The 14,566-nt window shown below is 55.4% G+C and overlaps 1 protein-coding gene across 2 annotated transcripts in view; it reads left to right on the top strand.

Moving 5' to 3' along the window:
* The window catches only part of SAFB2 (scaffold attachment factor B2), a 33,250-nt gene extending 20,362 nt beyond the window's left edge, over window positions 1-12,888 (top strand). For both annotated transcript variants that reach the window (XM_042977890.1, XM_042977892.1), the window contains 10 exons: window positions 981-1,111; window positions 2,323-2,414; window positions 5,087-5,223; window positions 6,789-7,079; window positions 7,944-8,084; window positions 9,255-9,297; window positions 10,312-10,442; window positions 11,903-11,994; window positions 12,131-12,197; window positions 12,498-12,888. In XM_042977890.1, the coding sequence (XP_042833824.1) occupies window positions 981-1,111; window positions 2,323-2,414; window positions 5,087-5,223; window positions 6,789-7,079; window positions 7,944-8,084; window positions 9,255-9,297; window positions 10,312-10,442; window positions 11,903-11,994; window positions 12,131-12,197; window positions 12,498-12,651 (1,279 nt within the window). In that variant the 3' untranslated portion in view covers window positions 12,652-12,888. The remainder of the gene's footprint in view (window positions 1-980; window positions 1,112-2,322; window positions 2,415-5,086; window positions 5,224-6,788; window positions 7,080-7,943; window positions 8,085-9,254; window positions 9,298-10,311; window positions 10,443-11,902; window positions 11,995-12,130; window positions 12,198-12,497) is intronic.
* Window positions 12,889-14,566: the final 1,678 nt, after the last annotated feature.

Here is a 14,566-nt window from a genome sequence, read left to right as displayed (position 1 = left end):
GTGGTAGGGAAGACAGGGCAGGGACCTGGTCAGGGAACCCGAGGGGCCTGGCTTTCCCGTCCTGGACCCTGCCTGGCACACGGTGGGCATTTAAGGAGTGTGAGATTTGATCGCCCGAGATAACAGCGTTAAGGAATAAGGGAGACGAGTTTGGGTGGCGACGAGGATTTATTTCACTGCTTAGAAAAAAGCTGCCTCCGGGTTGAAATGTGACAGCAGTTGCTGCACAAGCTGGGACGTAGCCTGCCATTTTAACTCCCCCACAATATGCAGAAATGACCAGGCGTGTTGTTACAGGCCCGTGGCCCGCTGCTTCGTGTAAGCCGCCACCTCCTGTCCTCATCCCGTACCTCCACTCTATTTTATTTCATTTTTTTTAAAGTTTTTTGTTAACGTTTCTTACTTTGAGAGGGAGAGAGAGAGAGGGAGAGTGTCTGAGCAGGGCAGCGGCAGAGAGAGAGAGGGAGACATAGAATCCAAAGCAGGCTCCAGGGTCCGAGCTGTCAGCACAGAGCCAGAAGCGGGCCTCCAACCCCCGGACCTGGAGATCACGACCTGAGGGACACTCAACCGACTGAGCCACCCGGGCACCCCTCCATTCTATTTTATACTGTATTTATTTGGAAAAAATGTTTTTTTCCACACACGGCAAAACACTTGAAGTTAGTTTTTAACGCGCATTCGGACGTAGTTTCCCGTGTTTGTGCCCGTGAGCCGCTCTGCTATCCCCGGGCATCGAGCAGTTGGCAAAAATAGCCACAAGCCTGCAGTTCTGTCCTGACGGTTCTAGATGTGGCAGAGACCTCCCAGGGGAGTGAGGGCTCTGCCTCTCAAGAGGATATTGTCCCTACCGTGGTTTTCCGAGAGTCGTGCCCGTCCGCCTGCCGCCAGGCTGGTTGGTTTTGTGTGCAAGTCTGAAGAGGTGTGAGCTGCCGCCCGAGTCCCAGGAACTCAAGTTTGGTAACCATGTTTTTCAACAGAACCGTGATTAAGAAGGAAGAGAAGTTGGAGAAAAAGGAGGAAAAAAAGCCTGAAGACATTAAGAAGGAAGAAAAGGAAGAGGATGAGCCGAAACCAGGACCTGCAAATCGGTCGAGAGTCACCAAATCAGGTGAGCAGAGCTTTCCACGTGCCCACAAGAAGGGAGGAACTCGGTGGGGGGGAGGTGGACCGCGGGTTCTGTTGACAGGCGGCTCTGAACGCATCGCAGCCCCAGGGTGACGTGGCCTGAAGGAGTGTCTGGTGACGTCACACACGTGGGGACGCTCCCCCCGGTGACTTCTGCTCACTGGCGGCCCCGCGACTAGGCCTCTCGCTCTTCTGCGTAACATTTGGCAGGAGCGCAGACGGGTATGCGCGGGAGACGCGTCCTGGTTCTTGAAACTGATTTGATGCAGTTATGCAGGCGTGTGGTCAGGCTTCTCCTGCGCGTGTGTTAAAGGCAGATAGAGTCAAAACCGGAGATACGGTGCAAACCTCAGAACCTCTGTTCCCGTTGACGTAGCTGCACTTGGGGCGTGCCACCTCTTGACATTTTGTAAAGTTCATCGTGTTCCGCGCCTTCAGATTTGCATGAGGCTCCACAGAATGTCGTCTGGAAAAAATAAAACCAATTCTCCCTGCGCTTCCCTCCTCTCCTCCCCAATAAAACAAGCAAAATTCAGCCATCTGGAGCATTGGAACTGGGTACAGCGCATTACAGAGCGTTACAAATTGGATCTTTGGCGTTTGGTGTAATTTACCGGCAGTCTCACGAGGAACGTGTTTTTAAAATGCTCCTCGAGTATGGCAGATCTCCCCAAATCAGGAATAGTCCTGGTGGTTAGAGTCTGGTTATTGTGTCATCGAGGGGAAGATTCTATTTGGAGGCCTTTATTGCTGTGGATGAACGAAGGGAAGCCCAACCGTCCGATTGCGACGAGGGCCTGAATCCTGCAGAGCGTTCCAGGATGTGGAGGAGAAAAAAAATCAAAATTGGTTCTCCTGGAGCTGCTAGGATTTAGCACGAGGGTAAAGGAAGCTTGTGGGTTGGATGTGTGTGCGTTGCAGAAGGCACCTTGGCTTAGATTTACGTTGCAAGATGTGAGGAAATCCCAGCCGCTTCATTCCAGGTGAGCAGAGACCTGGAGGGCCTCGTGTCGGTAGTGGGTGCTTCGTGTCAGAGCGGGAAGGAGGAGGAGACACGGAGGCTCCAGACGTTAGCGTTAGTCACTCGAGGGAGCCTGGTGGGCCCCCGGTCAGCCCGTGTGCTGCCTGCTCTTTGGAAGTGGGGGCCTCGGCAGGTTTTCATAGATGCCTGGTTTTTTGTTTTTTTCCCTGAAGGAAGCAGAGGAATGGAACGGACAGTCGTGATGGATAAATCGAAAGGAGAGCCTGTCATTAGCGTGAAAACCACAAGCAGGTCAAAAGAGAGAGTAAGTATTGCTTCTGCCGTCTCAGGTCCAACTGATCTGAGGGTGGTTTAACGACCACTGTGATCTGCACTACGAAAACAGCTTTGTTTCGCCTTTAAAATTTTCAGAGTTCTTTGATGTGTTCAGAAGGCATGTTATTAGCCGTTGGATGGTACGTACAGACACAAAGATTCTACAACTTATTTCAAAACAGCACCGAATGTTTTCACTTCACACGATGTGTTGACCCCGATTCTCTGTCAGGTTACGCCATCTTCTGGAAGAATTGATTCGCAGAAAGCTGACCATTGGGTAGAATGGGCAGGACCCAGGCTGTTCAAGTCAGAAGGCAGGTTCTGCTCTTTGGTTAACCTAGTGGTAGCTGATTCATCGCTTCGGGCGATGCTTCATCTTCTGTGATGTTAACAAGAAAGAAAAATGGAGTCCGCTGGAAAATCGACTCACGTTGTCAGAGAGCGGACCTCCATTTCTTAAGTGGTGCACGTAGCTGGACCAGCTAGTGGTTCCTCGTTTTGTTTTTTCCACTCCGAAAAACAAACCCCTCTGCTCACCACCTGAAGGTTCTAGCTCAACCATTCATGAGAGCCGGCCCCTTCCAGTGAATGCCGAGCTAGCAGTATTCAACCAAGAACCCTTTGTGGTGCTGAGATTTATTTTTGAAATGAACGTTTGGTTTCTAATGCATCCCTTCTTGACGTCATTTTCCTTTTGGGGTACGTGAAAACCATAAAGACACTAAGATAGAAAAATCTCTCAAGGAAGCCTAGATAAACCATAATCTCACCACCTAAGTAACTCTGACGTTAAAAAAATAAATAGTAACACGCACACGATGAGAACATTCAGATCTTCAGATCGTATAGGAGGATGACAACAGAAGTAGGACAGAAGCCTCTTCGCTTTCACGTGGACTCCTCGCACTTCCTTTCTTTTCTCTTTGAGAGAGAGAGTGCGAGTGGGGAAGGGGCAGAGAGAGAATCGCAGGCAGGCTCCACGCTCGGCACAGAGCCCGATTGGGGGCTCAATCTCATAACCCGAGGCAAAATGAAGAGTCGGAGGCTCACCCAGCTGAGCACCAAGCCTGTACACTGGATTTCGAAATAATGGTAGTTTCACAGGAAGTTGCAGAAATAGTACAGAGGTCCTGTGTGCCCTTCCCCCAGCTTTCCCCAGTGACTTCTTTTGTGTCACTGTAGCACAGTAGCGAAGCCAGGATGGTGACATTGGTATCCGGCGTGTATGTGCCTACGTAGTGCTGGGACTTTTCTGTTACTGGTGTGGACCGCTGTGAGCACCGCCATCAGGATACAGGACTAGCCCGTCACCACAGAGATCCCCTGCCTGTCACACCCACGCCACCAGCCCATCTCCAGCCCTGGGAACACCGGTTGTCTTGTTTCCCATCTCTGGAATGTTGTTGTTCTGAGAACATGGAGTCGTGCAGCATGTGACCACAGCATGGTGCCCTTGAGAGCCATCCGGGGTGCACAGGTGTTGTCCTTTCTCTTTAGGAAGCCGTGATCGTTTTAACCAGGCTCTTGGTTACGGACGCTTGGTTGTCTCTCGTCCCCTGCTGAGAACTGCTGTGGCGGGACGTTTGTGTGCACACCCCTTGGCATACTGTGGGTTTCTAGGTGCAGAGGGACACGGATGTCATTCTTTGGGATGGGTGTTAGCAGAGTGCCCTTCCGGAAGGCAGCAGGATACTACAGTCCGTGGCTGCGTCCGGTGCCCTGGCCGCTAGTAAGTGGGAGGTGGTGAGCCCAGGGCTCTGACCCCGAGACCCCGGTGCTGCGCTGGCCTCGGCACGAGGTTGCACCCTCACCTGGACACTTAGGGTGTCTGTCCCCCTGCCTTCTACCTACAGTGTGTGTGATCAGACTCCAGTCATTTTGCCCGTCTCCTCGACAAAGGGGGGTCATCGTGGTATTTTGGGTTATGGATCTTTCTGTGATGAGATGGTCTTCTCTTTTTTTTGTTTGTTTTTTTGGTAAAATTTCTGTTCAAAACTTCTGCCTGTTTTTCTCCCACCACCCGCGAGGCAATTAAGAAAGTAAGCTAAGGAAATTTTTTTTAAATGTCTCCCAGGCCCATTCTCTAGAGACTCTGAGGCTGTGGGTCAGCAGATAGCCCTGCGTTCTGAGCTATAAAAGCTTCCTGGGAGAGTGATCGTGGGCAGCTTGGGTGTTGTGGCCCCTGAAGGCCTCAGGCAGGAATAGGAGTCAGTATTTAAGGTTTCGTGCCCTGTCCTGGAAATGAGAGTGGCACGGAAGTTGCCCGTTAATGCTCTGGAGCTGATGAGGAGCGCTCTTTTACGTTAAGCATCTTCGACCTGTTCTGTTCGAAGGCTGCCTGCCTGAGGCCCGAGTCAGCGGCTGAGAAGTGTGGTCCGTCGTGCAGCCGTGCATCCAGCATGCACGTGCCCCGTGGCTCTGTGAGGCCTTGTTCTAGACTACACACAGTCCTGGGCTCTGCCGCACTAAAGAAACCTGCCTGTAGGTTTTGTGGGGTGTCATCCCCCCTTCCCCTTCCATGACGCCCTTTGTTGGCAGGCCTTCCCGGAAACCACGTGGGACAGAAGAATTTTTGTCTACCCTAGATATGCAAATGTAACTTTCACCGTGCGTCTGTTGGCATTTTTCTGATGTTAACCGGCCAATTTTGGTAAACAGAGCTCCAAGAGTCAGGATCGCAAATCGGAAAGCAAGGAGAAGAGAGACATCTTGTCATTTGATAAAATCAAAGAGCAAAGGGAGCGTGAACGCCAGAGGCAGCGGGAACGGGAGATCCGAGAGACGGAGAGGCGGCGGTGAGTGGGTCCTGGCAGGCTGGCCGGTTGGTGGGCTCCCCTGGGGGTGCTCGGCCTTTCTCCCTGAGCGAGTCTCCTGCCCGCCCAGGCTCGATGACTGCCTCGTGTGTCCCCGGAGACAGAAGGGCCAGGGTGGCGAGGGCCGGCGGTCAGCCTCGGCACGGTGATCGTCAGAGCTGGAGTCTGTCTAGCGGCACCTCTCCTGGCCCCTGGTGGGCCCCGGCACGTGGAGTGAGCTCATCCACGCGTGGCTTTGGTGGGAGGGTCTCCAGTGTTGAGGTCTCAGTCTTCGCTGCCGAACCGCACGTAGATAAGATCGCAAGTGCAGCCAAGGGATGTGGTGCTTTTGCTAGAGGTGTTACTCAGAGGAGTAGCGTTCTCAGGCGGCCTCGGTCCCACGAGACGTTCTTTGCCACGCACACCTTTTTTTGTTGAGACAGTTTATGGAAGTAGGCCTGCCGTTCCCAGTTTCGCCTTCTGCCGTTTTCCGTCCGTAGCTCCCTTGTCATTTTGCTTCACGTGCTGCTCGGCAGAACGATAGCCTCACGCCTCACAGCATGGCATTAGGAGAACTTGTCTGAGTGAAAGCGGGTCGTGGAGAAACTGCTCTGGTTGTGCTATATTTGCTTTCCCGAGTGGTGTGGTTCTGGTCTCTCTGCGTATGTAGCTTTAGAAAGTAGAAGCACCATTCAGATGTCTTTTGTTTCCGACTGGCTCCCAACGGCTTTGGAGCCTTTCCAGTCGCTGAGGGCGGGCACGAGGAGTGACAGCGACTCCTTTCTGGGATGCAGAGGGGGTGTACCCTGTCCCTGTCTCCCCCTGTTCCTGCCACCACCACCACCCCCCCCCCCCCCCCAGCTTCCAGGATGCAGGGGCCGGTGACAGGAGACCTGGTGCCGGGCCGCATAGCATCGGCCCCCTTTGCTCATGCCTAGCCTTCCTCTGGCCCCACAGTCCCCCAGGTCTGCTCAGACGCTGTCATTAGCACACGCAGCCGCCTTGGAGGGAGAGGGTGAGGGAGGACGGCTGTTTCGGGGCATCGCTCAGTTACTTGTTCCTCCAGGGTTTTCTGTGTGCACGGCGGCTTTCATAGTAGCAGTTCTCCTCCCCTTTTCTTACTCTTCTCCCTTTATTTAAAAAAAAAATTTTTTTTTAATGTTTGTTTATTTTTGAGACGGAGACAGAGCATGAGTGGGGGAGGGTCAGAGGAAGAGGGAGACACAGAATCTGAAACAGGCTCCAGGCTCCAGGCTCTGAGCTGTCAGCACAGAGCCCGACGCGGGGCTCGAACTCACGGACCGTGAGATCATGACCTGAGCCGAAGTCGGACACTTAACCCACCGAGCCACCCAGGCGCCCCACTCTCCTCCCTTTAATGTGTGGCTTAGTCCTCCTGGCCTGGACGCCAGGCTGGGTCTCTTCGCCCCCTCCCTGCCCGCGCACCCTTGGCTTTGCTTTTGTGAGAAGGGAGAGTCCGGAGGTTGGGGTTCGCGGCCCGGCCCGGCGCGCGGTCACGGGGGCGCGCGCGGGGACGTCAGGGCGGCCTTGCGTGTGTGTCCCCGCAGCGAGCGGGAGCAGCGTGAGCGGGAGCAGCGCCTGGAGGCCTTCCACGAGCGGAAGGAGAAGGCGCGCCTGCAGCGGGAGCGCCTGCAGCTCGAGTGCCAGCGGCAGCGCCTGGAGCGCGAGCGCATGGAGCGGGAGCGGCTGGAGCGCGAGCGCATGCGCGTGGAGCGCGAGCGCCGCAAGGAGCAGGAGCGCATCCACCGGGAGCGCGAGGAGCTGCGGCGCCAACAGGAGCAGCTGCGCTACGAGCAGGAGCGGCGGCCGGTGCTGCGGAGGCCCTACGACGACGGCCGGTGAGGACCCGGCCTCGGCTGCCCCCCTGCCCTGGAAAGTCGGGGCCCCGGTGCCTCCGGACGCCGTCGCAGGGCTCTGCGGTGTTTGCCTGAGTTACTCGCCAAGTCTTGGCGGTGGCCACTTGCTGAAGGGGTCGCCGTGCTGTGGCTTAGCAAGGCCTCCCGTCGCATCCATGCTGTGGTTCCCGGTGGGGCGGTGGCTAGGCCCGCGCTCGCCGCGGCCGCCGGTCGGCCAGGGATGGGGAGAGGCACCAGGCTGCACTCGGAAGAAGAAGTTGCCTTCCCGTTCACAAAGTAGGTTTATTGGTCTCCAGCTCCTCTGAGCTTCGTAATTGACGGTCACCCATCACCCCACCACCCATGAGCCTAGTTTTCCGATAAAAAATCAGGAGGAAGATAATTGGATGCCATCCTGAGCCGTATGCAGTTCACTATCACCCGATCTAATTCCCTTTGCTTTTGCAAAAAAAAACTCAGAGGGAGGTTCAGGTTATCATAGAAGACAGGAAGGTGAAAATGTGGCAACTCAGAATGCCATTCCAGAAGAATCAAATATTTCATTTCACTTGCATCTGAGCTCATGCGGGGATCAAGGTATTAACAGCCTTGTGATACAATTAGCTCCCAGCAGCCCTCCTTTCAGGACTGTCAGATGAGAATGCCGGCATGCCTCTTGGCAGTTTGGGGGATTTTAATTTATCAAATCAAAGCGATAATGATTGAATGTTTAGAGATTAGCCCTGCAGGACATTTTAAATGATACCGGGTCTGGAGAGAGCTCCTCTCCCCACCTCCACCCCCTTCCCTATTTCCCTCGTTCTCGCTCATAAATGCAATTCATATCCTTTTAAAAACAAAAAACAGGCGAGATGATGCTTATTGGCCGGAAGGAAAGCGTGTGGCCATGGAGGACAGGTACCGCCCAGACTTCCCTCGGCCCGATCACCGCTTCCACGACTTTGACCATCGAGACCGGGCCCAGTACCAGGACCACGTGGCTGACAGGTCAGCACCCACCGTCTCCCAAAGCCACGGACACAGCCAACTGAGCCCAGTGCAGGGATAGGTCTCTGTTCATTCTCTGATGTCTCATTTACTTGTGAGGCTCCTGCTGGCTGGCTGACCGACCGGCTGCGCGTGGGATTTAGAAGCACAGGCCTTGAGCAGGATGTTGGACTCGGGGCTCACTTAGGGTGTCCTCAGCTTGTATGGCGGGAAGGCCCTCCACTCCTTTCACTCGTTGTCCCCTTCACGGATCGGGGGTTTGGGGCGATTCCTATGTCTCGGCTCCCCGGGGCTCTCGCCCAGCCTCTGCTCCTCCGCCTTGTCCCTCCTTGTTTTTATGGTGAGGATGCTGTTTACAGAAGTTTTCAGAAAGGCACCTGAGTCTGTGCAGGCAGGGCAGGCTGGCGTCCACATCCATGGGGTTCCCTGACTGACACGGGCTCCTGCGTTGGCATACTGTGTAAGAACTGACCGGACAACGTGGGAGAGTTTTTACTAGGCTGGCTGTGTCTGAGAAGATTTTTTTTTTTTTTTTTTTTTTAAGCTGGTTCCTTTGTCAGTGTCTTCTTAAATGAGAAATATATATATATATATAGTTTATTAGAAAGGCAGCCCTCGATTTTCTAGTTCAAGAATTCTCTCTCTGGGGTTCTCATCATGGTCCCCTGGGCCGCATATCCCTGAACCAATTCTCCGTTCGTTAGCTCTTCTGTAAGGGAAGGGAGAGCAGCGGGGAGATGGGCTGAGAAGCCACTCATTTAATGAATCATGCCTGGAGTTGGTTTGAGAATCCTGTGAATCGTGTACTGACTGGGTCAAACCAGAGGTTAGGGATCCTCTAAAGGCTTCTTGTTAGACCCTAGATTTTGTCACCAGTCCAGATATATTAGTCTTTGGCTTCGTGGTGGGCCTCTGTTTCTGAGATCCCTCCAAGGGACTTTAGTTCAGTAAAATTTTTATTCCCACCTTCTTAGGATCCAGCTTCACTCCTACTCCCTGGAAGAAGGCTTTAGATGTAAGCCAGCTTTTTTTCACAGGCCAGCATATTACAGTTCTTACTTGGTGAAATAGAATAAGTACCCCAATTGTGGAAAACTCTCGTGTGTGGCCTGCCGAAATGTTGTCTAGTGCCATCAGCAGCTGTTGGAATGAGATGTTTCCCTTTTGCAGGAGGGAAGGTTCAAGGTCGGTGATGGGAGAGCGAGATGGGCAAGTAAGTAAAACCCGACCCCAAGCCTGGGGGCACCCTGCTTCTGTGTTGGGGTGGGCGAGGGTGAGTGAAGTGCGCATAATTGTTTTCTGATTACGGAGTTGTACGTGTGTTTCCAATACATAGGGTTTGTTTTTGTTCAGTTGGGTCTAGTAGATTGCAAGCATCTCTGGGTTGTCCACTTGCTTAGAGTGCCTTCGAGTCTCGGTATTGTGAGCTGCCCCACGATATCCCAAATGGGGGAGGCGTTTTGCCTGTGTTGGGGCGGGGGAGGGTTCCTGTGTCTCTAGCAATCTGCAGGTGCCCTGTGAGGGATGCTCAGAGAAAAGGGGAGCTCTCCAAGAGAGAGGTAGGGGATGGGCATCAGAATCATGCCTGTTTAAAATACCGGGGTGTTTTTTGAGGGAACATCATGCGATTATGTCTCGCTACAAAGACGTGCTGGGTTTTTGAGCACAGGATTGGTTGGCGGTTGGCCAGGGGCACGGAGTGGCTCCCCTCCTCAGCACCTGCCTCCAGTGTCACATAGACAGGCCTCTGCTGCCTCCATAGAATGGTGCCCACAGGGGTCTGAGGGCACTGCCTGTCCCGGGGTGCGGGAGGGGCCCTCCTGGCATCAGCAAGAAGGAAGTGCCCTGATTCTTCTGGGGAGGACTAAGTGACCCTCTCAGAGGACCCTTCAGCAGAGCCATCAAGTGCCATCAAGTGCAGGGCTCTCCGAGCTCACAGGGCCAGAGAGGCCTCTGCTGGCACTTTATGTGGTGCCAGAGATGGAGCTCTAGGGGTGCCCAAGAGTTCTCGAGCAAGGAGGAGATCAGGAAGCAGAGGGCCCACCAGGAGCTTCTGTGGCCTCGTCAGGGTTGGGAGCAGAGCATCCGGTGAGGTGTGCGGTTTGGAAGGGGCCTGGACAGGTCCCCTTGGGGCCACACCCCGGCCGGCTGCAGCGGGATCTGCAGGTTCACAGGCCCGTCCAAGAACGGCATGGTTAGGGTGCCCTGTCCCTCTTGTGCCTTCCAGCACTACTCAGATGAACGCCACAGCCACGGAGGACCACCAGAGCGCCATAGCCGAGACTCCCGAGACGGCTGGGGGGGCTACGGCTCCGACAAGAGGATGAGTGAGGGCCGGGGGCCGCCACCCCCACCCAGGTAAGCAGCGGGCAGCTCTGGGGGTCCCTGTCTGCTGAGGGACACCGCCCTGGATCCTTTCGTAGACTTGCCCCAGGACATCCCCGCCGCTGTCCCCCAGGGGCCTGTAGGTGTTTTTAAGGCAGGTCTTTGCATGTCAGAAGGTTCTGCCTCATCTCGAGGTGGGTTTTCAGGGGTTGAGCGAAGGGTGCACCACTCCGGTAGAGGAGCGATGAAAAGTCTTCTTCCCCAGGTGACCCGTTGAGCTCTCGGTCCTTGAATGCCATTTTGTCCGTTTTGCCTTAAATATCCGTGGGAAATGTAACCGGGGAGCTCCTCTGCAGACAAGAGGGGACACTGAGCACTGTCACTGTAGGGCTGGGTGGCTGTCACCCCATGCGGGGCAGTCTCGCCTTCACCCTCGAGGACAGATGTTGGGGGCTCTGATGGGCTTCTCGCCCGCGGCTCTGCGCACTGGCCGGCCTGGCAGCTGGTACTCTGACCATTCCAGACTCAGCCTGAGTCTGGGAAGCTTTCCTGGACACGCCTGGTGGCTGCTGGTGGCCGCACATTGGACTTGTGTTTTGGTTTGAATCACCTGGACTTTCTGTCTGAAACTTTTTTTTTTTTTTTTAAACAGCTCTTTTGAGCTTTATTCACGTGCCATATATAGTTCATCCATCTGAAGTGTGCGATTTGATGTTTTTTAATGTATTCAAGAGTTGTACGCTCATCACCACAGTCCACCCCCAAGGGAAGCTCCATTAGCAGTCACTCCCGGTCCCTCCCCACCCCGCAGCCCCTGCACCCCTGATCCACCATCTGTCTCTGGGTTGGCCTGTTGTGGGCGTTTCACACAAGTGAAGTCACGTGTCACGGCCTTTTGTGTCCTGCTTCTTTCAGCATAGTGTTTTCAAGGTCCGGTCACACGGTCACCTGGGTCAGAGTCGTATTCCCTCTTGGGGTTCAGTAACAGGCCACATGTGGGGAGAGCACGTTTTGCGTCTCCCACTCGTGAGCTGCTGGCCATTGGGGTGGTTTCACCTTGGGGCTGTCAGAGGATCCTGCTGCTAAGCGTATTCGTGCGCGGGTCTTCCCGTGAATGTGTTTCCCGTTCCCCTGGGGTAGATGACCAGGGGTGGACTCGCTGGGTCCCGGGGTCAGCCTGCCGCACTGTTGTCCGTTCTCACCAGCCACGTGTGAGGATCGCTGTCTCCGCGTCCTCCGAAGCGCCCAGCGTCTGTCCCTTTGCCACCGGCCAACCCAGCGGGTCGCGTGGAGGTCTCCCGTCCCATGCACGTGGCTGCGCCGAGCTGCTCCGGGTGTTTACTGGCCACGTGGGTCTCCGCGGGGGCGTGTCCGTCCTCACGCTTCGCCGTTGTCCCTCAGAAACGCGTGACATCGGGCGGGATCGGCCGTGCTACGGCCTCCCCTTGCAGGCACGTGGCACACTCTCCGGTCGGCTTTTTGTTTTGACCCAGGGCTGGACGTGACTGGGCGGAGCATCAGGAGCGCGTGTGGCCGGGTTCGGTGGACGCAGGCACGGCGGGCCGGGAGCACGCGCGGTGGCAAGGTACAGGCTGACCTGTGCCCAGGAGTAGAAGGAGGGTTCCCAGGACGCTCCCTGGGGACTGGTCCCTCCAGCGGTTGCAGAGGCTTCCAGGCACTTCCAAGAAGGGAGTGTGTGCAAAGTCTTTCTTTTCTTCCAGGTGGTGAGAGGGGCCTCTCTGGGCCCTCGGGGCCAGGACACATGGCAAATCGGGGCGGGATGTCGGGGTAAGAAGTTTTGCGCTCAGATAAAATTGATTTGTTCCCACTCCTCATTTCCTCTCCCTTCTTTGCACGTTTGGTGGGTCTGCCGGGTTGAATGTTTTGAAAACAAACCCGAAAAGCAGCTCTTGGCAGCTTGTGCAAGTCGCACCGGACACTTGCCCGGAGCTCAGTCTGTGGTTCTGATTTCCCTCACCTGGAAGAGCCAACGGGCCGTAAAGGCTGCACAGCCATGCGCTCGCTGCGCCCCAGAACGGTGAGAGCGGCAAGCACTTCAAGGGGACAAACGTGTGCCTTTGTTCCTAGGCGAGGCGGCTTTGCACAAGGCGGGCATTCCCAGGGTCACATGGTGCCCGGTGGCGGACTGGAAGGTGGACTGGCCGGCCAGGACCGGGGCAGCAGAGTTCCGCACCCCCACCCCCACCCCCACCCGTATCCCCACTTCACCCGCCGCTACTAAACCCCACTCCGAGTTTCCAGGTAGGCAGATGCACTGTTGAATCTCAGCCAGAGTTACCTTGAACTTGTGGAATCTTTTAAGAAACAAAAAGCAAATCCTGCCACCATGTTGTAGCTCAATACAATGTGAATTCACTTTTTTTTTTTTTTTAAATAAACGTGATCTCTGCCATTTTTAAGACAAGATTTCTGTTAATAAGGCATTCCATTTTCCATTAATAAAAGTTTATGGTTCGCACTGGTGTGTGTCGCACTGATTGCAGGACAGAGAACACTTCCGACCTCAGCGGCACCGATGTGTGTGTAGAGGCTCCCGTACCCAGTTCTGCTGGCCTCCCCGGGGAGTGGGACGTCCATCTCCCCTCCTTACAGATGAGGAAACGGGTGTGGGCCACCTGCCCAAGGTCCTAGAGCTTGTAGGAGGTGGCAGGGCTGGGATCAGAACCAGGATTTCTTTTAATTTGGTAAATGTTCATTTATTTTTGAGACCGAGGGAGACCGGGCGCGAGTGGGGGGAAGGAGCAGAGAGAGGGAGGCACAGAATGGGAAGCAGGCTCCGATATGTTGGCACAGAGCCCGACGTGGGACTCGAACTCACCGTGCAATCGGGACCTGCCTGAGCCGAAGTTGGACATTTAACTTGAGGCACCCAAGTGCCCCAGAATTAGGATTTCTTAATGGCAAGGGGGGGGGGGCGGTGTGCATCATGGGGCCTACAGACCAGTCGCTTCACCCCTCAAGCTGGTGTGCCTGGGGTGGGGGGCGTCCAGTGATGGTGTGCAGGCTTGGGGTCTGGCTGAGGGCAGTCCCTGCATTTAATATGTAATTTCCTCATTTGTCACTATAAACAATTCTAATTTTCTTCATCAAAGCCTGCCAGACAAGGCCTCTGGCCAGCCATAAGTGCCGTACATGAGTCCTCTGATCCAGGCCCCTCCTGTGTGACTCCACAGGAAGAGTTTCTACCAGAGAACGGCTGAGCCCATGCCAGCCGAGAGCATAGGTGACCCCGGGCACGCTGGGGCATCCAAGGGACCTGTGCCGGGGGGCGGGGAGGGGGTCTGGGGGTAAGCCGGAGGGCCTGCCTCCCACAAGTCCTGGCCGTGATCCGGCGTGGTGAGAGTTAACCTCAGTGCCGCCTGCTGGGAACCTGGATTCCCTTCCTAACTAGGACAGCCACCCCACAGGCTACTGAACGATCACCAGTTCTCCCGGAGTAGTCTGCGTTCCCGCTGGGGTGTTTAGTTTTAAAAGAGCGATCTGAAAATGTGCCCAGCTTGCCGCGGAATCTAGACCGTTAAAGGCGGGTCAGCGCTGGCCTTTGGCGTCCTGCTCGTCTGTCTGAATTGCGGCAAGTAAATACCTCGTGGCCATCCCCACCACGGGGGCCCTCAGAGTCGTTTTCCAATGACAGTTGGGCAAGATGCTGTCTCCGCGTCACCTCCTGCATGGGGCCCCGTCTCTTCTCTGCAAGTCAGAGTCTAGAAACGGGTCTGAGCTTCCCATGTTGAGTGATCAAAGCCATACCCAGCCTGGGGGTGTGGGTGAGACCCGTTTTGAGATCTTGTCACCTGGCTGCAGTTGAGCGACCGCCCTTCAGGGGGAAAGGGTGACCGAGGGTGTGACCCGTGGCCCTCAGGCGGGGCACCGCTGCTGAGCTGCCCCAGGGGAGCCTCGGAGAGCCGCGGGGGCGAGAACAGCCCCTTCCTAGTCAGCCGAGCCTGCAGCCTGGGTCTGGCTGACGTGGATGCAGCGTTTGCTAGGCCTGCGGGAACACAGTACTGGAGACGGGGTGCTTTGAGAGCAGTCTATTCTCTCACGGTTCTGGAGGCCGGAAGTCCCCGTGTCGTCTGGGCCGGTTCCTTACCAGACTGTGAGAGAGTCCGTTCCGTACGCTCGCCCAGCTTTTAGGGGAT

Source organism: Panthera tigris, chromosome A2 (assembly GCF_018350195.1).
Source record: "Panthera tigris isolate Pti1 chromosome A2, P.tigris_Pti1_mat1.1, whole genome shotgun sequence".
NCBI classification, from domain to species: domain Eukaryota; kingdom Metazoa; phylum Chordata; class Mammalia; order Carnivora; family Felidae; genus Panthera; species Panthera tigris.
The sequence above is the reverse complement of the archived record's forward strand: the minus strand, read 5'-3'. Positions and strand labels throughout refer to the sequence as shown.